The sequence below is a fragment of the Falco rusticolus genome, chromosome 5, assembly GCF_015220075.1.
Source record: "Falco rusticolus isolate bFalRus1 chromosome 5, bFalRus1.pri, whole genome shotgun sequence".
NCBI classification, from domain to species: domain Eukaryota; kingdom Metazoa; phylum Chordata; class Aves; order Falconiformes; family Falconidae; genus Falco; species Falco rusticolus.
The window spans coordinates 28,270,564-28,292,759 of NC_051191.1; the positions used below are offsets into that span (position 1 = coordinate 28,270,564).

The 22,196-nt window shown below is 46.1% G+C and overlaps 1 protein-coding gene across 1 annotated transcript in view; it reads left to right on the forward strand.

Moving 5' to 3' along the window:
* The first annotated feature begins 219 nt into the window (after positions 1-219).
* The window catches only part of PRKCQ (protein kinase C theta), a 66,116-nt gene continuing 44,139 nt past the window's right edge, over positions 220-22,196 (forward strand). Inside the window, exons 1-4 of the mRNA XM_037390033.1 lie at positions 220-501; positions 18,941-19,095; positions 19,189-19,343; positions 20,492-20,617. Of these exons, the coding sequence (XP_037245930.1) occupies positions 20,500-20,617 (118 nt within the window). The 5' untranslated portion in view covers positions 220-501; positions 18,941-19,095; positions 19,189-19,343; positions 20,492-20,499. The remainder of the gene's footprint in view (positions 502-18,940; positions 19,096-19,188; positions 19,344-20,491; positions 20,618-22,196) is intronic.

The following is a 22,196-nucleotide window of genomic DNA, read 5'->3' on the forward strand; positions in this document are numbered from 1 at the left end:
CGGCCCCAGCCCCGGGGACTGCGGGGGTAACCACGGGGGGGGCGGCCGGCGGGCCCGGGGAGGGGGGGACACGCGGCGCTGGGTGGCGCCGAGGAGGAGGAGGGCGAGGGGGAGGGGGAGGAAGAGGCGGCGAGGGCAGCCCCAGCGGGGGGCCCGGCGGGCGCGGGGCGGGGGCGGCGGGTAGCGCTGCGCTGCGCCCGGCCGGGCCGGGCTGAGCCGGGCGGGGCCTCGGCAGAGCCGGGCTGAGCGGGGCTCACGCCGTGCCAAGGCCGGGCTGCGCCGCGCCGAGCCGCGCCGGGTTTAACTGAACCGGGCTGCGCCGCGCCGCGCCGAACTCAACTGAACTGGGCTGGGCTGCGCCGCGCCGAACTCAACTGAACTGGGCTGCGCCGAGCCGAACGCCGGGCTGCGCCGAGCCGAGCCGAGTTTAACTGCACCGGGCTGCGCCGAGCCGAGCCGGGTTTGAGTGCACCGGGCTGCGCCGAGCCGTGCGGGCAGCAGGTACCGCCTGCGGAGCAGGGGAGTGCGGGGGCAGCGCGGGGGCGTCCGGGGCGCTGCTGGTGCTGGGAGGTTTCCACGGTACCTGGGCGCTGCTCGGGGCGTTCGGCTTCAGCTATCGATGCTTGCGCTGTTGCCGGTATTAAGGCTGGCAACTTGACATTTAGCCAAAGAGCTTTTGGGTTTTTGCTTCCCACACACCACCACCCCCACCCACCCCCTTAATTAAGAGTTTAAATTTCTCGCAGGACCTACACCTGATGTCTTTTGCAAGTGTTTGTGCTTTCATAATCACATTTTCCTACCTTTAAAAAAGTGTTTTCTCCTATGTGCAATCTCCTTCATGCAATACAAAGGAGAGGGGAAAATAAGAAAAACAAAAACAACTGCAGCCAAAGTGTTATTCAACACAGCAAACAAACTGGGGAAAATAGAAAGGGAAAATACTTTCCCCTGCTAGGTTCAGTGATGTTTTGTAGGTGTTCCTTTGTCACATCAGTATGTAATGCAACAGACAGCGAGGAGTCTAGCTGTAGAGGCAATGTGGTGTGAGTGGCTGGGTATATTGTTTTCAAATCGAGTTTGTAATATTCTACCCACTGGCGCTGTGATGAGTTTGAAAGCAGGTTTGAGCGGTAAGGAGAGAGGGACTGTCCCCATTACCCCTGCGCAGTGGCGTGGCACTGCCAAGGAGAGGGCTCGAAACCCAGCCTGGCCGCTCGGCCTCAGACCTGGGGGATTTTATGGAATGCTAATGAAGTTAAACTCTTGGATGTCATGGGATCCTTTGCAATTGTAACTGCGATGCAACTTCACTAACTTCACCGCAGTACTTCTGTGTCATCTCCAGTGGTGTGATAACTTTGCAGGGGCGGAAAGCTTTTTATGGGCTCGCTTTTTCAATTTCCACCCATGAAACAACAGTAGCGAAGAAAATTACTTAAGCAGTTGAAAGCCACTCAACTGAGTGATGCTAATAGCAGATTATTTAGTAGGGTTACTAGGGCAGGAAGAAATAAAGTTTCACTGAACTTGCTATTTAAAAAAAAAAAAAAGAAAAGGCAAGGTGAGGAGAAAACTATTTGCAGTGAATAGGGCAAGGTTCTGACTTTTCTATTTTTAAACAGCCAAATCCTTCAGGTCCTGGACTTGTGGTTTTTATATTTTTTTATCCTTTTTTTTGATTGAAGAAAGGACTCCACATCCCAGTTGAGGCTACCAGGCATTTTTGAGTTTCTGAGGAATGTGCTTTAGGAGCCAAGGTGAGGGACCAACAAGGAGCACTTGCTCCCAGGAGGCTCCTGTCCCACCTGGTTGTGGTGGAGCAGGGCTGGATTCAGCTGAAGGCATCAAGCAGCTTCCTGAGACAACTGATGTCCTGGACATTAGAGGTGATTTCCTGACATCAGACTTGAATGTGGATCCCAGTGTAGGCTCTGGGTTGTTGCCTCTGTCTCTTTTTTGGTGTCTAGGCTGGACATAAGACTTTGACGTCCACCAGCCTTCACTTGCCAAAGCTCCCTAATCCATGCTGAACCCCTCATTTTCCTTGCGTGACTTTTGGGCCAACCTCTACAAGGACACATGATGAATGAAGCAAGTAATGCTCAGAAGTTTTTGACTTGAAAGACTTGCTGCTTTAAGGCGATGCCACAGTTGCAGCGACATAGGCAAAGCAGAGTTTAGTTAGACTTTCTCCCCACTTCTACGTGTCCTTTGGGATTTTTTTCAAAGCCCCATCAAGATTCAGATCCCCCCACCCTGCATCTCAGCAGCGCCCCTGTGCCCAGGCTGTTTTTTGTAATCACACTGCTACGCTGGGTAAAACTTTTCTTTTTTTTTTTTTTTTTTTTTTTTTTTTTCACAGCTAGGAGAGCTATGAGCAGGGGGTTATTACACTGCCAGGGTGGAGCTAACTAATTTTTTTTCCCCTTGCCTCAAGTCTGTTTCCTTTCAAAGAAAGTCACTCAGTTGACTCTCAGAGCTGCTCACGGATGCGGTGTGTGCCTCACCATCACGTCAGAGGTGGAGGGTTTCAAAGGAAAGGCCTAGAAGGAGGGATGAGGAAGGAGGGATGGAAGGAAGGAGAGCCCCAGCAGCTTAGCTTCCCAGCATGGCAAGTTTTTCTTTTTCCTCCTTGGCATCTTTTCCCGGTTAGTCTCTGTATATCCTCCCCCTTTGTTCTGAAGAGGGCGATACGGTGAATATAAATTCTGATAGCAACTTTTTGGTTTCTTTTCTTCCCCTCTGGGTTTAATTGCGGAGAGCTCTGTGGCAGCCTAGGAGGGAGGCAAAGTACTAACTGTTGGGAGAGCTGCCCTGCAGGAGCTGCTCTTGGCTGTTTACATATATGTTTGTCAATCGAAGTTAACACACTTGGCTGCAAATTCTGCTCTTGCTTCCCATTTTGCTGAAGCCAGAATCTGTGTAAGCAGTGTTGTCCTTTGCCTGAGCTTCGAACAAGTGATTCTCAAAACAGAAAAGGAAGAGAAATGCAGTAGTATGAACATCCAAAACCTGTATGTGCACCATCGTCTGTAGGATTAACCAGAGCCTTGATCACAGGTACCTACAGCTTCATCCGCGTCCGCAGTTCCCTCACAGGGTTACTCATATGCTCTCTGCATGCTCTCTGCCTGCTCTCACACAGACTTGTCCACCAGCTCACGTTCGTGCTCGACATCAGAAGGCAGTCTGTGTTAGCCCGCGAGCTCGCTGTGACAGTTTGTTTCCATTCCGTGGTGGTGTTCTCTGTTTGCCTGCACTTGCATCCTAACTGGAGCATCTGACTCCTGGTCGTAGGTCTGGCTGGAAGGAAAACATTGGCACAGGCAGCATGAACTATAGACCGTTCCCTGTAGCCAATTGCAAAGTGCTTTTTGTATCGTTACTTGTTTGTGTTAATTTAGTGATTTATCAGGCCTGTTGGAGATTTTTAATTTGTCACTACCAACCAGATCACATCTAGCAGTAGAAACGTTTATTGATGCTGATGATGTGTGTGAAATGAACCCAGACTGCTTTACAAATTACACACAGCTGTTATAGCAACAGATAATTCCTCTGGTTTGTATCATACCTTGTAGCAACACCGTTGCTTTGGAGCAGCTTGCTGGGGCAGAGTTGTGCCATCCTGTTGTGGGATATTTTTACTTCCACCAATGTGTAAGAATACTTGCCTGTGTCTGCTCCTTTGGGGCAGAAATGCTGAATGGAAGAAGCATACGGTTGTGTAGGATGTACCCGGAGCAGGATGAAAAGAAAATGGTGCAGCTTTCACGTAACTGTCTTTCTCACCACGATGCCATGTGTGCAGTGTGGATGTAGGGTTCAGTTATCTCTCAAGTGAATTTCTTGATATTTATCTGAACTGTAAAGAACCCTAAGATTTACAGATGATAGAGCTCTATGCCGTATTTTTCTGGGGTTTGTGAATGGTCATTTCCACATCACATTTGACCTGTTTGGGGCTGGATTGCTTCTCAGTAATCAACTGCCTCTATTATTACATCTTTTAATTTCCTTGGCATTCATTCAGAAGAAGTGTATTCCCTTTTCCTTACCGCTGTCAAGTGCAAGTGTCCCACTTATCTCCAGGAGACACAACAATACAGTCAGAGCAGATGCACAGGAAACACCAACCCTAAAAGACAAAAAAATTTCCAATTGATAAACAAGTGAAACGGGGACGTTACGAATCTTGTGGCCATCTGTGTGTCCTACTCAGCCTGATTCTGCTGCTCCTGTGATTTCTGTTACGTCTGCTGAACTCACCATTTCATGGGGGAAGTGAAGGGAGTCTTAGTGCTGAGACCATTTTAGGGCATCCTCACCCTGCCAGGTCAATGGGGAGAGCGGGGCCGCTGGGTTCAGCTCATCACAGGAGCCCGTTGTGCTGTGTCCTCTGTGATGCTTTTCCTCCGTGGCCAAAAGTTTTAACCTACAGATGTTTGATGCTCTGTCTCTAAGCTGTCAAGGACCTGATCTGCATGTCAGTCTGGGCTTGGCTCTAAAACAGGGGTAAAACCTCTGTGCTTTGCACAAAGATTATGGAGAAAGTAGCTGTGAACTGCCTGCGAGGGGCTTGCAGGCAACAAGAGGCGCCTGGCCAGCAGAACGGTGAACAGCCTCAGGGGATCCAGAAATCAGGCCGTGAACTTTACCCAACAGTGTTACCTTTCCATCAGGAGGTGACATCACTTCTCCAGGAGCAGAAGAGACTCTTCATGGAGAAATTATATCTTTCATGGCATAATTTTTTTATTTGCAACTCACCCTGCATCTTATCCTCGCTGACTACAAACAGGAAAAACAGAAAAAGCAGTTATAAGAAGTGTCTTTTTTTTTTCTGAGAAGTATGTATTATTTTATCAAAGTATTGCTGCATTGAAATCATCTCCTAGCATAGACAAGGCACCTACAATGATGAAAAATCCAGTTTTCATCCAGGGTTTCCAGACCATTAGCACTTAAAGGAAATAATTTGTTGTGAGATCAGAGAGAGGTGCCTATAGGAGATGGCTGGAACATCTTCCATGATATGTAAAGGAATTCAAAGCTGGCAATAAAAACCTTTCTGTACTAAGCACGCTATAATTATCAGCAAACATGACAGTAGGAGGATGGTCTCCATAATTCCAACTGCCCTGACCAGGAGCTGAGGATGAGATAGTGCATGAATACATAAAAATAGAAGTTGATCCTAAAGAGTTTGCAATGTACGTAAGAATGAGTTATAGCAAAGGTAGCAAAAGCATGGTACATATGGAAGTAGAAATGGTGAAAGAAGGAGATGGAAGGAAGGAGGAAGTCTTGCAACCTCGTGTGTTGCAAGACAGCAGCTCTTCATGGGCATAGTGACATGCTCCCGTAAGGTGTTAGAAGAGCAGCGTCTAAGCTGGAAGCTTCAGGGTTACAGATTCAGTTGGTTTTAGAGGACAAGAGATATAAAAGTGTTTTCCTTTCGAAAACACAGAAAATATTCAGGTCTTTCTGGTTCTTTAATGGAAATATTTTGGTCCATAACAAAAATGTTCTTATTCTGAATGCTGTTATTCTGTGTTGTAGGAATTTAGTTAGAGATGGTACATGCTTTTCCATTCAGTTGCTTTCCGGAAGCTTCCATGGTGCACCGTGACCTCTTTAGGTGTGACAGAAAGGTGTTGGCTCCGTTCTCAGTGTTACTGGGAGCAGCGTTCATGGAAGATGTGGTGGTCCTGTGGATAAACCTGGTTGACAGAAAGAATGACGATATGAGGGAACCTTATCTGTAGTTTCCATGAGGCATTATGATAGGTTGGCTGAATCAAAACATTTCAGATTTTGCACCTCGTGTTCCTAGAGCAAAAACCATCGCTTTTCTTCAGAAAATATTTAATTCTTTTAAGTTGAAAAAGTGGTTCTGTATCAAATGTGTTTGACAGAATTTTTTATGGCAACAAAACCCACCAGCTCACCACCTACTGCTCATGGAGGGTTTTATAATTTAGAAAGACAGGGAAATCATGTTTGAAACTGGTTTGAAAAGGTCATTCCAGGCACTGGTGGTAACATAGGAGAAGATGCAGGCGTGCCTGCAGAAGTGGATCATTGAGTGGAGGAGGTAGGGTAAACCTCAGCCTCATCACGACAGCAATCTGGGGCAGGAAAATCCCTGTGTAGACCAACAGCCTAAGAAGGAGGTGCTGGGTACAATGAGGTGGGTAGAAGATGGATAGGTATATAGTGAAAGGTGGGTGTGGGGCTGGGGGCGGCTAGTACATTCCTCCCTACTGCAGAAGCTAGAGATTCACCTGCGCTGAGGTCTGGCACATTGTACAGAAGTGCTCTTCAGTTTAAGATTTGGCTCTTTCCTTGGCTTTGTTAGCGTCATTCCTGGGTATGAGGATTCACGCTTACACACCTTGCCAGAACAGCTAAGGCAAGAGCATCCTCGTTCCGTGTAAGAAAGCAAGATAACCCTGCAGAAGAAGTGCCTGGGACAGAATGAGCTAATTACCTCCTGTTGGGTGGTCTATGAGGCATAAAACCTTTCTGCCTATTGCTTCGTCAAGGAATGGAGGCCGTACAGAACCAGGGTGGACCCACTCAGACTCTGCAATAATGCAAGCTTGCCTGTTCCTCAAACTCTGACCTTGTGAGCAATGGGGAGCCACTGTGTGCTTTCAGGGTGAAAGGTGAAAGTCTCTAGAGATCCAAGTGAACTTGGTGAACCCAAATATTCATCTTATGTAGCACGAATCAAGTCCCAGTCCAAACTAGATAAATGATGTCTAGATCACATTCCCCCAGTGATATTTATTTTCCTTGCTGGACCATCTTTGGTGTTAAGCAAAGGATTGGGACCTGCTGCCCGCTCCTTCCTGTTGGGCAGGATGCACAGCTCTACCTGGTAGCTAGTGTGAGCCACTGAACATGGTCCTGAGAAGAAGCATATCCTGGTCATTACTGTGTGTCTGGAGTTACTGGTTGTGTTAATAAAATAACAGGGCTGAGCACTGTGCTGTAGTCAGCAAGATGGTGTAACTGTCAGCACAGACCCAGGGCTGGCTGTGGCGCATTTGAGCAGGGCCATGGCAGGTGGCTTTGGGTGATAGGATGTGGTAGGGACCATTCCCCGTAGGCAGAACAGACAAGGATCTTTCAAGGAAGAGAGATATACCTAAAAGATGGAGGTACTTTTGCTTTTGGGACCAGAGAAGGTATCTTCTATATCTATATCCACTCAATGTGGGACATGCATGGCCACACACTGATGATCCCAACAGTGCTGGCATCACTTCACAAGGTCAGGCTGCCTCGTTTGGCTTTAGCAGGACCTTCGTAACCATCAGAGGACAGAAAGGAGGTAAGCCCTTGCCCTTAGGAAGGGATGTAGCCAGAAAAGGATAATGAACCTAATGAATTGGCCTTGCACGCTGCATATAGCAAGTTTGGGACTTCAGCAGAGAAGGTGAGGAGAAATGGCTCTCCATGGTCACCCGCTCCTCACCACTATGGCTGGGCCAAGAGTTGTGAGCTAAATCACAGCCCTAAAAAGTCATCTTTGAGGCCATAGACTCCTCTGGACTCTGCTGTGTCATACCTTGATTAAATGTGAGGCATTTGAAAGACCCAGGAACAGTACAACAGACAAGTTAGAACCTGAACAACAGCTCTAATCAAAGGCAGATTCCTCTTCTGTCATCACACCTGGATGTTTCATTGCAGAGCAGCCACCTACCCAGGCCAGGAGGTGCAATTCCTCCCTCCTGTGTCATTGCACCGTGTGTTTTCTGGAAAAGCAAATAAATCCAGTCCATCCCGATAAGCAGAAGGGCTGTGGCACCACTGTAAATGCACACGTTTGCTGAGAGTGTGGATTTCATGTAGCTCATCTCGGGGCCGCAGGGATCAAGGGTGAAAGAGGATGTATTCCCAAAGCAGACTGGCTGTAAGGGCTTTGTCTGACTCATTGTTATGGGAAGTTATTCTAGGGTTTTGTGGGAGAAGAACCCCTCTAACAAATGAACTCCTAATTTTGGACTAACAGTAAGGGGTTTGGGGGGTTTGTTGTATACTTTGTCCCTGCCTGTCCTCATTGATGCAGTAACTCAACACTTCGGACCCAGCTCTGTCCTTGGGACCAAACACACAGCAGCAGTAGCCTCACTGTGAGCTAAATGTCTCTCTCTGAGATGCCAAATTTAACCTGTAACCTAAATAAATTACCCAGGTGTAAGCCCTTAATTTTATATTTTAATTTAAAAAGAAAGAAAGAAAAAAAAAAGAGAGAAATGCTGGTGGCAGCAGGACTATCTGCAAACACACACATAAGGCTAGAGTAACTTTCCTGGAACGTGTAGCCTTGTTGCAGCTTTGCCTTGGCAAAAGTGAAGTCCTAATTCAGCTTGGTCTTTTAATGACCCCGTGATGTTGCAAATAGCAGATAACAATCTACAGAGATGCTCAGGGCCACCACAGCTAGCAACAGAATGGCTGTCACATTAGCAAAGAGGCCTAGCTTTGGGGTCACCTAGCATCAAAAATCCCCATGAACCTTGCTCCAGACTTCTGCAAGTGCACTGGGAGCAGAAACTTACCTTCTATTTTGCTTCACAACTAAACATGCACGTGATTAATTTTTCAGCTGGATCCAAGCCTTTTCTTCTGAGGAGGTTTTTGATGTGGTCATTTGATTTTGCTGAGGAGTTTCTATGAGCTGATGAGCCTGCTCCTCTTCCGATGTAAATCAGCAGTGCAAGTCAGGGATAGCTGCAGTGGGGGAAGAATCTGCCCGATGAAAGAGGAGGCATTTTGGGTCTGATATGTTGAGAACAGAAAGAGCAGCTGAGGCTTATAGAGATTTGTTCTGGCTTGTGGATGGGATTTAGACAAGGTCGTACCCTACTTATCCACGGAAACCAGAGAGACAAATGCTGATGTGGGAGTCACCGTTATTTGTCTTCAAGGGCCGTGCACATGTTAAGAGCTGAATTTACCCAGGTTTTCCCCTCCCACCCCTGCAGTAACACTTGCTATTTATGTTTTGATTTATACCATTGGTGAAATAGTAAAGAATGTGCATCCTCCAGCTTTCATTTTCACCTCCCCTGTCCCCTCCTCCCCCATGTACAAGGGGAGGGTGTTTGTCAGAGCAACTATAGATATTATTATTAAAACATTTGAGCAAATAAGGTAGAGAAGGTCTCCTGAAAACAGTTCTGTTTCCCCCTGCCCCCAGCCATCAAAGCAAGGTGGTTCTCTGCAATGTGTTTTCTAGTGAAAGCGGGAAGAATGGTGCTTTTACCAAATCTCATCATTAGAGAATTCAGTTACACTGCTTATGTCAGTTTTTCTAGTTCCTAGTTATTAGCAGTGCCCTTCTGCCTTATTTATTGACCAGATTCAAACCCCATAGAAAGTAAAATAAAGGTTTCAGTGAGTTTTGGTTCAGAGTGCTTATGCAAAGCTGTAGACCATCCTTGCGTACTCAGCTTATTGGTCTCTCTCTGTAACACATGTGTTGGTTCATTTGGTTCTTGAGGCAGATGAAGACCTGTAAGCTGATCTCTGAATTTGCTTAACTGCTGCCAGGTGAGACAGCACAGCTAGGAGCCGTCCCCTCTTGTCTCAGAAGCCTGAATGCCAAACAACTCCAGCTGAACTAGCTGCTGGGGCTCTGTTGGCGGTGGGGGGAAAGAGGCGTCTGAGGGCACCATTTCTGTCAGCCACACGGAGGGAATGGACATCAAACGCCCAGCAAATCTCCTTCTTTCTGATGTTTATGAAGGGGGCTTGGGGTGAACAGTCCGTATGCAGTTGTATACGGTGTAGGTTGCAGAGTGGATTTCTGAAGTTAGGTGTCAGGAACCTTAGCTGTGTATTGGTTGGTTTGGGCAGAGAGGCAAGGGAAGGGGAACCCCCATGTGTCAGGATCAGTAGATGGGCCCATATCCCTGTGGGAGAAGTTGCCATAGGGCGGTCTCTGGGGACTGTGATCCCTTTTGGGCAGAGGACCCTGGCAGCGGAAGCATCAGGAGCTACAGCCGCATATGCTCATGGACCTCTCTTGTTAATTGTGCTGAGTGAAGCCGCGGTGGTGGGTGAGGGGTGAGCAGGGGGCAGTGGTGTGGTAGACAAGGGGGATGGGTTGTTAGTTGAGCGAGCTTTGGACCACAGTGCTGATGTCAGCCTCTGAACTCAGGCCTTTCAGGGACTGCCCTGTGTGCTTGCTGAAGTCCTGGTAGCCAACAATATGCCTCTTCACGGTACATTTCCACTTGCACAGCCCCTCTGGCTCTGCAGTTCTGCATTAGACAACAGCTATGTCATCACCTCAGGAAGAGATACTTTCTTCCTTTGGGGAGTGGTGAGGAAGGGGTGGTAACTGGATATAACCTTTGCCATCTCTAGAGCAAAGCACTGCCTTGATTTCTATGGTCACCCCTTCCTTTTCTGATCATAGCAAACGGGGCCTCATTTGTCTTAAATAAACAATGATCTGGTGCATCTTCACAGACGCTGCTATGGCTGTGACTCACACTATCATACAGCAGGGACACAGCTTTTGAGCTAGTCCCTGCTTGGGATTTAGTGAGTGCACTGAGACTACCAGCACCATTGCACCTGGATATTGGAGCATGTCACTGAGCTTTTCTCTGGCCGGTGGCGTGTGCAGGAGGGGCAGCACATCTTCCTCATGCTTGGCATTGCGCAGCCCAGCTGGGAGGGTGATGCTGAGGAGAACCTTGCGTGGTTCCTAGGGACTGTGAGCTACAGTCCTATTGAGATAGCTAGTGTCCGATGGACTGAACATTCATTTGCCTTATGTGAGGCTCTGTGCTACCTCCTGGGCTCAGGGAACAGTGTAAGCCAAGGCTAAATAGTAGGGAAAACACTGAGTATTGAGGAGAAGAGAGCGTTGCCTGTATGATCATGACTTAGCTTTTCATGCAGTGTGAAGACGAACCCATAGAGGTTTTCTGTAGAGGAACGAAGCTGGGTTAATTAGCATTGATAATTTACAGCTGTGGGCTGGCTTCAGGGGCGGTGGGCTGGCTGATGTAGATAAGGTGCAGGTGTGGCTGGTTCTGTTAAGTGGTTGAGAGCCAATGAAGAGAGAGCAGCCGAGGAAGAAGAGAGAGAGAGCATGTTTCCTGGATGAGGAGCGACTAGGAGAAGGCAGCAGAGGGACTGGCATGAAGAGTATGTTGGTATGAGATAGTAAAAGACCTTGTTGCAGCTGGCTAGTTTGGAGAGTGTTGTGACAGTTTTCTTCAGCAGCCAGAAGGTGATATGAAAGAAGAACACCAAATGAAACCAAAACAACAACAACAAAAAATCAAAAAATCTGATTCTCAGCACTTTGGGCTACAGTAAATTTTATTTGTGTTTTGTATTTTATTCTTCCACCCACTGTGTGTCCTATATCTGCCACCCACCGCCCAGTCAGGGAGATAACTAAGGGCAGAAGCACAGAAAGAAACTGGTGGACAAATGACCTCTCATAGAGCTGATGGAGGCTACATGGTAAGTGAAGTGGTAAGATACAAAGGGATAGAACTGGAAGGTCTCTCAGGACCCCACCTGAGGCTCTGAGAACAGGACACCAAACTGTAAGTGGGAAGGGGGCTTTTGGCCTAACTGGAGCCAGAGCTTCTTTATTTAAATAGAAGTGTAGTTTTAAATTGAGCTCTAGTATGACTGAGGAAGAGGGAATGATAGAGTTTGTTTAAGGAGGTGGCTGGAGTCCAGAGGCACTGGGAGTGGGAAAGACACAGAGGATGGTGTTGTGATGGTGTTGGCGAGAAGGGAGCCCTGAGATTGATGGAAACAAAAGCAAATGAACAAACAAAAATTTAGTGGTGGTGTTGGTGAAGCCACGGCAGCAAAGACTGATGGAGCAGAGAATGAAGGCGGAAACTGCAGCTCTGCCAGCTTCTGCTGTGCACAAGAAGTATTTCTGCTTTTAAGGTATTTAGCAGAATAAACGTGAAGCTGCAAGGGTGTGGAGAAGGTTGAATTATCTGAAATATCTGTGGTGCTGTTCACTGCAAAGTGTGAGCTGAGCCAGGTGCTCATGGGGGTGGATTCCTGCAGACTTACTGGGAGGACTGCAAGGCAAGGAGAAGGTGGCTGGGGACCAGAGCCGGGCTCCTGCTGTTGGCATGCCTAAAATGCATTTATCCAGCAGTCGGGCATCTCTTTGCAGTTCCTGTCTGCTGAGCCTGATAGGAAACATCCAGTGCTGCAGAGTGGGGAGAAAACACTAATTCTCCTGAAATAGTAGCGTGGGCTCTGGAGAAACACAGGACAAGCCTAGATCAAAATCAGTTTGCTAAAATAGATTTCCAGAGTCTTTTGTGTCACACAGAAGTAAGGTGTGGATATCCAGTGTGGACTTTGGTGACAGTCTGAGGCTCCTCTGTGACAAATTTGGCCTCGTTTTTGAGGAATATGTGGCAACACCGAACACACAAGAAGCTTCATTCCTGACAGATGGCTAGGCAGATACATCAAGGATGATGTAGACATAGTCTGCCAGGAGCAGAGGAATAAGCAAAATGCTCTTTTCCAGCCCAACATTTCCAGGATTCAGGTCCAAATACCTTCAGCAGATTTTGGGATTAAAGCCATTAAATACCTTTACTGCTGAACACTGTTAACCATAAGCATGAAACTGTGCCTGCAGAAGGAAGGATGTTAACATGTCCCATTATGGCCCTGCCCCACTCCTTGGGAATCTTCCTGGGTTTTTTTAAGGGAAAGAAAATAAAATATAGGTGTGGATGCTGGCACTGGCAGGAGGTTCCGTACATTAACGACCATCCTTATACAAGACAGTGAAGTATTTGAGGCATGCTCCACCTGTGTCATTAAAAAAATAAAATAAAAAGACGACCAAAACCAAACAAAAAGACTATAGCAAGAAGTCTGTGAACCAGTGCCAAAATCTTACAGAAATACAGGAACTGCTGCGCTAACGAACAAGAGGCCAAAGGAAAGGAGATATTGTAGTTACATCTCACTTCAAGATATTTTTGTTTCCTTCGTTACGTTGAAAAGCTCTTTGAAATAATTTTGTGTGTAGTGCTTGAAAAAACAGGTGCTGTCGCTTTAAGTTTGGCCTTTGTTAGTCAGAAGACAACTAAAACCTGAAAAGAGAAGTTAGTATTAAAAATTGTAAGTACGTGCAGTGGGCATAATTATTTTGAAAACATTTCTTCTGAGTTTGTGTGGCCCAAGTGTTGCGGAAATGGAGTGATACAGGAAATTAAATGAACCAGAAGCTTTCCAGAAAAATAAAAGAAAACTGACAAGTTGCTTTTAATAATCTGGATCCCCAAAAGTGCACAAAAAAAGAATATGTTTACAAGGGAGAGTAAGCTGAATAGTTGTGCATCTTTCCAATGGGACAGGTGAGGGTGCAAGCTTGCTTTGTTTCAAGACCATGCATGACAAAAGTTCATTAAACATGAGCAAACCCCATGTTGTGACCTAGCTTCAGGGACAGGACCTGGAGGGGTTTATTCCAAATAGAGATCTGGTGGGTCTGCTCTGCTTCTCTTTGCACAAATAACAAGGGTTGTAGCTTTTAAAGTCTTGCTTTTCCAGAGGAACGTAAATTCATGTTGTCTACTGGAAAACAAAGGGCATATCTGAAACAGATTCTCCTTTTGATATAAGACTTTGGCTCCTTCTATATGAGCAAATTAAGAAGGGCTGAGGAGTGTTCCTGGCTGCTTTTTCGATTTCTAGAGTGACTTTTAGAGCAAATGGTTTTGGCTCTGGCCAGGCAGGACCTCTGGGGTCCCCACCCAGCTGTATTTTGCTATCTTTCTGAGCTATCGTAACTGTTAGGCATGAATGCATCTGCTCGTGGATCCCACTCTACAGTCTGGGTCCTTCTCACTGGGCGTCAGAACATCAGTGGTGGGACTGATCTTGGCCATCTTTGGGGTAGATGTAATCGGGGTGGGAAAATAGCAATTCCAGGGTAGGATTGTCTCAACCTGGTTTAAATGTCTTCTTTAGGATGGGAGGATGCACTCCCACAAGTACTTCACTGGATATGATGGGAGCTGGAGTGATAGTCCATATGTGCGCTGCAGTTGTCTGCATATATTCATGTGAATCCACCCTTAATCTCTTTGCCGTCAGCAAGGCTATGATTTCCCAGTCTCGTTATCCCAAGCAAAATGCAGTTGCTGCATACCATCCCCCACGCCATCATTCCTGCTTAGTGCAGGACCCTGTATCTGTGCTGGGTCAGTCAGATCAGGGAACGGATGCAACTGTAAACTCACTTGTCAAGTTAAGAAAAGGAGTTGCTTTCAAAGAAATCTGCTCCCCAATCCCAGACCCTACACAGGTGCCAGGCTGTGCTGGAAGAGGTTGGGAACCTGCAGTGTGGGATGGGTTGGAAAGCTGAACCGTGTCTTTGGAAGTAGCCTGCATTTAGGTCAGGTTAAAGCGATTGTTATGCGGAGACCTAAGGACAGCAAAGTACAAATCCCCTGTTTTTAAGACCCAGATACACACGTATATGCTTGAATGGTTGTAGATTCCATCCAAGAGTCTGTGAGTGTATGCAATGAGCACTGGCATGCCCAGCAGCAATTTTCTGCAATTCCCCCAGTGGGATGAATACCAGCCCTTTCACAGCTGTAAATCTGTTTGCCTGAGTTAACTCCACTGTAGCTAAATCACATATAAGATCTGAAAATAGAGCTGAGGCTCTGGTCTTGGCTTGTGCACAATAAATGAAACAGGAGGAAACCACATGAACTCAGCAGAGTCCAAACAGCTATGTTTGTGGGCTATATATAGGAGACCAGGTCCTGTTACCGATACATGCAGCTTGCTCTAAACAGCATCACAAGATGCCCCAGAGAAATGCCCATTCCCATGCTTGCCATTGGCCCCAGCAAAGCCTGCAAGCATCATTTCTATGTGGCAGAAGAAATGCTTTGCTTGGGTCCTCTGTGCCTGCAAGCGATGGGGAAGGGTTTGCATGGAAAGCATCACCCTATGTTCTGGAATCAAGCTGTTCCATGAAATTTTGGGAGGCTCTTGAGTTGCACGGGTCTGGTATCGTACCAATCCCATCAGAGGCTGCTGGTCGTGCCTTTCCGCACCCTCTCCCTCCACCACCTTTGTGAGATGCTGCAGATGGGTGGCTGGCTATGAGGGAGGGAAACATAAATGGCTATGCAAATTCACCCCCTTTTCCTCCTCCTCCTCCGATCCGTCTCCTTGTAAAAGCAAAGTGTGAGAAATGTTGGGTGGCACCCCGAGGGGTTCTGAACATTATGGACAGGCTGGTTTGACCTCTATTGAAATAATATGTGATCCTGGGCATCCGAAATGAAAGTCACTCAAGGGAGTTACTTAGATCCCTGTTCCCTACTGCATGGTCTGTGAGATACGAGGAGTCAGGGGGCAGGCACAGGGACTCCAGCCATCACTGCTGGTGTTCAGCGTTGCTCTTGAAATCTGCAGGGAGACCCTGAGGTGTGTTGAGTTATGCTTATGTACAGGTCTCCACCAGCTATATAAACAGATCTTTGCAAGGTCAGGACCTGCCTTTTTGGCTGGGAGATGCCTTTCAGGGAGTGAAGGAAAGTTCATACCCTTCAGCTATAACTCCTGTTTCCTTTCCTTCTTAGTGATGCTGATCCTCAGATTATGAACTCATTTTGCATGCACGGTTTTGCGTCAAAAAGGGGAAAGAGCTGGAAATACTCCCTCTGACCTCCAGAAAATGAGTTTGATGACATTAGGAAAGCAGCATCTCAACTCTAGAAATACTTCCTCTCCCCTCCCAGCTGGCCCTCATTCAGTAAATTGCCATCTTTACTGCATCATACATGCATCCATTTTCAGTCAGCAAAGCACGAAAGCATAACTCCCACTAAAGGCAGCTATCCTCAGCACGGTTCTTCTGCTGACTAAGAGCAGGAGCTCATTTCTTCCCCTCTCCTTAACGACAATTGATTAAGGATATTGAGGAGTTTATTGCTTCCTAATAACATCTGGGAATGATTTCCATATGTTGCATTATTCTCCGGAGTGGGCAAAGCTCCCCTGTGTCAGCGAAGCAGAGTGCAGTATTGGTGAACCCAAATGACACTGTATTTCATGTTTTATTGGAGGAGAAGTTGCAGGTGGTCCTTTAGAGAAAGATGCATTTCATCCTTAGTTTTCAGATACCTTATAGTATCCTTTCCGCTGGGAAATTAAGCAGACATTGTCCATATCCATTGCAGCTGCTCTTAGTGTTAAATTAAACTGCTGCAATTACAGTGAGCCAATGCTGGAGCTGAGTTGTGTTGTTTCTTAATTGTTTACGGCTGTGGATGAGAGCCAAGTAGCAGTCCTGTAGTAGCAAATGCTGGAGATATGACCTGGAAAACAGATGTTTGGGCCAAAGCCAAAGTGGTTTCAGGAAAGACAGTGAGAGAGAAGCAGGAAACCAGTTATTTTCCTTGATTTATTGGACAGGGTGAAGAAATTCACTCCAGGGCAGAGTGCTCACATGAGGCTGGTACAGCAGTAAACTCTGATTTTAGCTAGCTTTTACCTAGCCCTTGCAAGGCTTGTACAGGCAGCTGTTGATTTGCTAGTGCTAGCACCAGGTGTGCTAAACCTACGTTGCTTTGCAGCTGAGTAGAAAATTCTTGCCTGTTTGCTGGTGGCTGCAGAACATCTCACACAGTAGACTGGTTTACATGAAGTCCCAGTGTAAGTCTTTTAGATCTGCTACAATGCAGGAAATTCTTTTAAATTTAATGGCTTGAGGTATCTGATCAAAACCAGATCACTACAGTGGAGGTGCTGCGGTTGAACAGATCATCTCCAGGCACTCCCCTTGGATCTCCAAGGAGAGAAGCAGGTTCATCACATGCTAACAGAGGGGTCTAAAATGGGTCCAGCTCATGATCTGAGAGGGCCAGTTTCTCTCTGTTCCTCTCTCAGGAGCCCAGGTAACTGCCTCACATGGAGATGCAGATGCTATAGACATCTAGGGTTAGGTGAGACCTGTCCCATCCATGTTTTCACAGAATCACCAGCTGGTTGAGGTTGGAAGTGACTTCTGGAAGTCATCTTGTCAAACTCTCCTGCTCAAGCAGAGCCACCTGGAGCTGGTTGCCCAGGACCATGTCTGGACGGCTTTTGAATATCTCCAAGGATGGCAATTCCACAACCCCTCTGGGAAACAAGTCCGTGAAGTGCTTGATTGCACAGAGCTAAAATGAAGTATTGCACTGGCGGGGAGGGAGGGGTTGTCCAGCATTTAAGGCTAGGAATAAAGTTTTAAATGTCACTGTTTAGGGTACAGATCCACAGACCTGAAGAGCTGTCTTGTAGCACACCCAGCCACTGATTTTTGGAGCAGTGATGTGAGTATTTAGCAGGACAAGATGCTTTCACAGTTTTGACTGTGTTGTAACAACATTGGTTTCACTGAAATGATAAATGCCAGGCTCAAAGTTTTAACCCTAATTTTGTTTCTTTCATACTTGAGCCAATAGTATTACTACATTTTAGTGCTGAGGAGCCATTAAAAAACCTTTGGTTTCCTTTAGCAACACTCATGTTCTTAGATGTTCAACATGTTGACTAGTAATTCTGGCTAGCACTCTGAGTTTTTAAAGGTTAGTTTTGAAAGTCCTGGTAAGGGAGTGCTTACAGCCCTCCCTGAATTTCCTCCTGCTCCTACCCATGGAAAAATAGCTTCTTAAAGCCAAAGGTGTGGGAATTGGGGATTTGGAAGAGGATACTTAATTTTCTCTTGCCCAGCAGTCACCAGAACTATTAGTGTAGCATGGTAGAGGCGAAGAGAATACATCTCCGTTGACACAGAAGCACGATGCAGGTGTTTTGACTGTTGGTCATAGTCTTTGGCTCTTGTTAGCTTTCCACACTGATGCTCCATTATGCAGACAGAACATGCAACTACTTGGATTTCCCTTCTGCTGCCGGAGACCCTTAGTCTTTCGATAAGGCAAGCTTCTTATTTTTTGAAATAGTTGATCAAACAGTGGGGGAAATACATATACATATATTTCTTCATCTTAAAGAGATTTTTTGCCTACTTAATTTGATCAGCTTTCTCTGCTTCTGTCAGTCCAGCCAGAAATTTTAACCTTTTTTTTCCATGGACCACACATAAACCATTCACTGTACTGTTGTGCAGTGCCACAAATGCCCCTCCTTACAGAGGTACCTATGCTTCAATATCTAAATGCAAGTGGCTTTCCACAGCAAGTTCATCAGGCTTGTGGCTAATGTATTTCTGAAAAATCCTTCAGAGAGATGCTGCTCTCATTCAGAAGAGAACAGGATCATCCTAATCTGCATGCAGCCCCAGGTGGTGCTTTGCTTTCCCCACTAGCTTCTGTAAAACTGCAGATGCCCTGAAGTTTTCCCAGCTGAGGGCAGTGCCACTTGCAGATGTCCTTGGACAGTCTTCAGAGGAGGTCTGATGCTGCTGGTGGCCCAATGATCTGTGCATTCCTAGGGATACACGGTAGACATGTCACAGGATTTTTTTCTCTCTTCCTATCCTATTCTGTCTTCCCCAGAAACTCAATGGTTTTCTTCTAAGTGCAGTATCCAAGAGGGTTTATGATTCTTTGTTGTTTTCCTGACAGCTCATCCCAGCTGTTAGCTAGGCTACCCAGGAGCTCAAATGGGAAGGAGAGTCTTCTTATGCTGTCCATTGTATAGACTGTCCTTATGTAGGGTCACAAATTTAGGAAAACCTCCTGGGAAGCCTCCCCTACTGAAATCTCTCTCAGGGAATAGCTGCAGTTGGCTGCATGGGCCATCTGTTTGCCAAAGTGTCAAGAAAGTGTTGCAGTGTGAGTGCTCAGTACTTGTGAATATTTGGGCCAGAACATTTGCTGTTTCAGTCCCAGTGCTAACTGTAGCTGTTTCTCTTAATTTCATAAAACAGAAAGAAGGAGAAGATCTCACCATATCCAGGACAGAAGCAAAACAACAACTTGCTGTGACCTGGCCACGCGCTAACAGAAAGTTGTCCTGAGTTTTACAGCCGCCCTAGACTTTTGCACAGGGGGCTGATGGAAACTCACCACTCCACACTGCTGGGTAAGAAAGAAGATGCTCAAGCAAAGGGCTGTGTCTTTGTTTCTCAAGTTTTCCTCTCTCCCTGATGGTCTTGCCTCCTGTCTTCTTGAACAGAGAGTCCAAGTTTTAAAATCAGCCCGGCCAGAGGTGCAGTTATCCTCATTCTTTCAGCTGAGAGAACCCTTTCCATGTTGTCCACAACTGTGATGAGAAGAGAAGCCCCTCTTGCCAGAGACTGAACTTGTCTGTCAGGAAAATACCATTTACAGGTAAGAAAACCCCATTCCCAGCAAAGAATCTGGATCTTCTTCTGTGTGAGGCTAGAGAAGCTGCTCTTGGGATAGAGCATTTTATGTGTAAAAAGGAGAAGGGGCTTGGGCTGCATCCCACACCACAAATCATTCAACTTTTTGCTTTTGTAGTTAAACAATATATTGCTGTCAATATATTAGGCAGGTAACAGCTGGTGATAGAGCTCATGCCTTTTAACTGGGGTGGTCCAAGACATAGACATCAGCAGCCGAGTTCAGAGCGCCTCTTGCTCCCCTTTGACTAGAAGGGGAGCCAGGAATGACAAGCTTAGAAGTTGACACAAAAGTTGGGGGGTAAATCCCAGTCCTTGGGCCCAGATGGCACAATGATGGGCACCAGTTAATAATTTCTGGTTTCATTAAGCCTTTTCTCTGGAACTCTGAAAGCCTACAGAGAAGACGAACCTAAAGGCTTTGTTCTATTTTCTGGCATCTTGATTTTATATGTTTCTGTTTTCAGCTGCTTAAAATTATCCTGAGATCCCTTTTGTTTTCTCCTTGCTTTACTGTCTACACAGGGTGGTTCATACGAGCTGAATTTTCTCTTTATAGCTTCACTGGTGAATATGGGTCAGCATCCAGGCAGTGGAACACCCAAGATCATTTCCATGCTGTATATAAATAGTACACAGTTATTTCACAGTTTCATGTTCAGCTTGCAGGCTTCCAACAACCTTGTGTTCCCAAAACCCTTTCTATTCTCATCGCATTTGGGATCTTGAACGCGTGACTCAATATAAGTTATGGCAGAGGTTATCCTATCTGAGAAGGTCCCGATTTGACTGCTGCGTATTCTCATTCTTGTTCCTGACAGCTGGTGTCACGTCACCAGTACCCAAAACTGCTGTTGTGGGTCTTTCCAGCCCCACGGTGAGCTCAGCTACATGACGAGTTAAGTGGACAGCTGGGTTACGCTACCTTACGCACGTTAAGTGGCACTGGGTCAGTCTGTCATCTCACTAGGCAGTGGAGGAAGCCGGAGAGTCTCCAGTCGGATGGACAGCTAACGGCCGGCGTGCCCCTGGCCCACGGAGATAAGAGGCTGGTTAAAACCGAGGGAATTTTTAGACTCTTCCCAAGTATCGCCTGTCTTTTGTTTGACGCAGGACTTGTCATGTCTCCCTTTCTGCGTATTGGTTTATCCAACTATGACAGTGGCCCTTACCTGCCATCCCAGGGGGAGGTGATTAACCCGTACTGTGCTGTGATGGTTAAAGAAGCCGTGGAGTCAGGTAAGTGGGGAGCTGTTAAATACATGTGTAAACTTTTATAAGACGTGTGTATGCCTTTACTGTGTCGTTCCTGGTGTGTATCGAGCACACCAATAAACCTTTACAAGGGTTTGCAAAGTGCTTTTTTGTGTCTCAGTGCGGTGCAAGTTTGGGTTTGGCATGACCTGCAAGACAATTTGCTTTGAAGATGGTGTCAAACAAATCTGTGCCTTCAATTTGAGGTTATTATCAGCTGAATTCCAGGTCCCAGCATGTGGCAGAGCAGATGAGCTGAGCTGTATTCGGTTTCACTTTCCTAAAAGCAGTTGCTGGTTTGTCAGCAGGACTCCAGGCAGATGAAATCTGGGTGTCCTAGAAATATCCTGGGAGGGCTGTCTTTCTTTATCACATTTTTCTGAAGAACTGACAGGTCCAGCAACTTCCATCGTTTAAAAAACATAGCTCTCTAACAGCCCCAGTGTTTGCAGAGAGTTAATTACTCTGCGTAATTGCTGTGCTATGTGAAATGTCTGAAAGTGAAACCTTCTGCTAAGCTGCTTTCTGTGTCTGGGTATATGGATTGTTGCGCACTTTTCCTGATAGAACAACGCTGATGAGTGCTCATTGGGAAGTAGTTTCTTATATGTCCTGTGCATGAAAATAGTCCCAGTGAGAGGATGGCAAGTTCTCCAGTTCTGCTTTTCAACGGTCACGAAGATCAAGAACTTCGGTGTTAGGGAATTCCTCATATTGGCTGTTAGTTATCTTAAATTTTTGATAAATTCCTAACTTGACTGCTGTGATTCTTAAAAAATTAACTCAAAAATCACTTTTTATAGCTTGAGAATCCTCATGACTCTAAATGGAAGATGTTAAAGTAGTTTGAAAAAAGAAATTTTAGAATTTTAAAAGAAGTCTGTATTTCACGGGGGTTTTTTGTTTGTTTGCTTGGTTTTTAAGAGTCAACATTTATCACGTTGAACTTTACCTTGGCTTAAATGATACTTTATTATGGAAGATGCAGTGACTGGTAAATTCAAAAGGAAAGAAAATGCTACATGACAAGATATCCCTAAGATCTCACTTTTTGCTGAAAATATGTCCCATTTCAGCTCTGCACAGGGCTTGGCTTTAATGTGGCCTCTGAAAGCCATAACTCAAATTGAAGTCTCTGTCAGTTCAAAAGTGAATAAAATCAATTTGGTCAGAACAGACCTATATTTATTTATCTTACACCGGGCTGAAAGCATTTTCTGGCTTCTGACTAACACAGAAGTACAAAGGGATATAATTTTTGTGCTCCTGGGAGTCAGTAATAATTATAATACCTTTACAACAAGAAATAAAAAAGTGTGTTTGGGAGAATTTTTCTCCATTACTGAGGACTGAGTATAGGAGAAATGACATCCTACTGTTAGAAGGTTTTTGTTTGCGGGGGTGTAATTGCACTTGACTAGCTATTGCTGCGGGCATGGTGGAGCGGCCAGGGGAGCTCCTCGTCCTGTCGGTGGAAACAGCAGGAACCTCCTGAGACTGGTTCACCTCAGACACCCCTCTTAGGGTGGGTTGAAACCACCCTTGGGAGATGTTAATCCAGTGC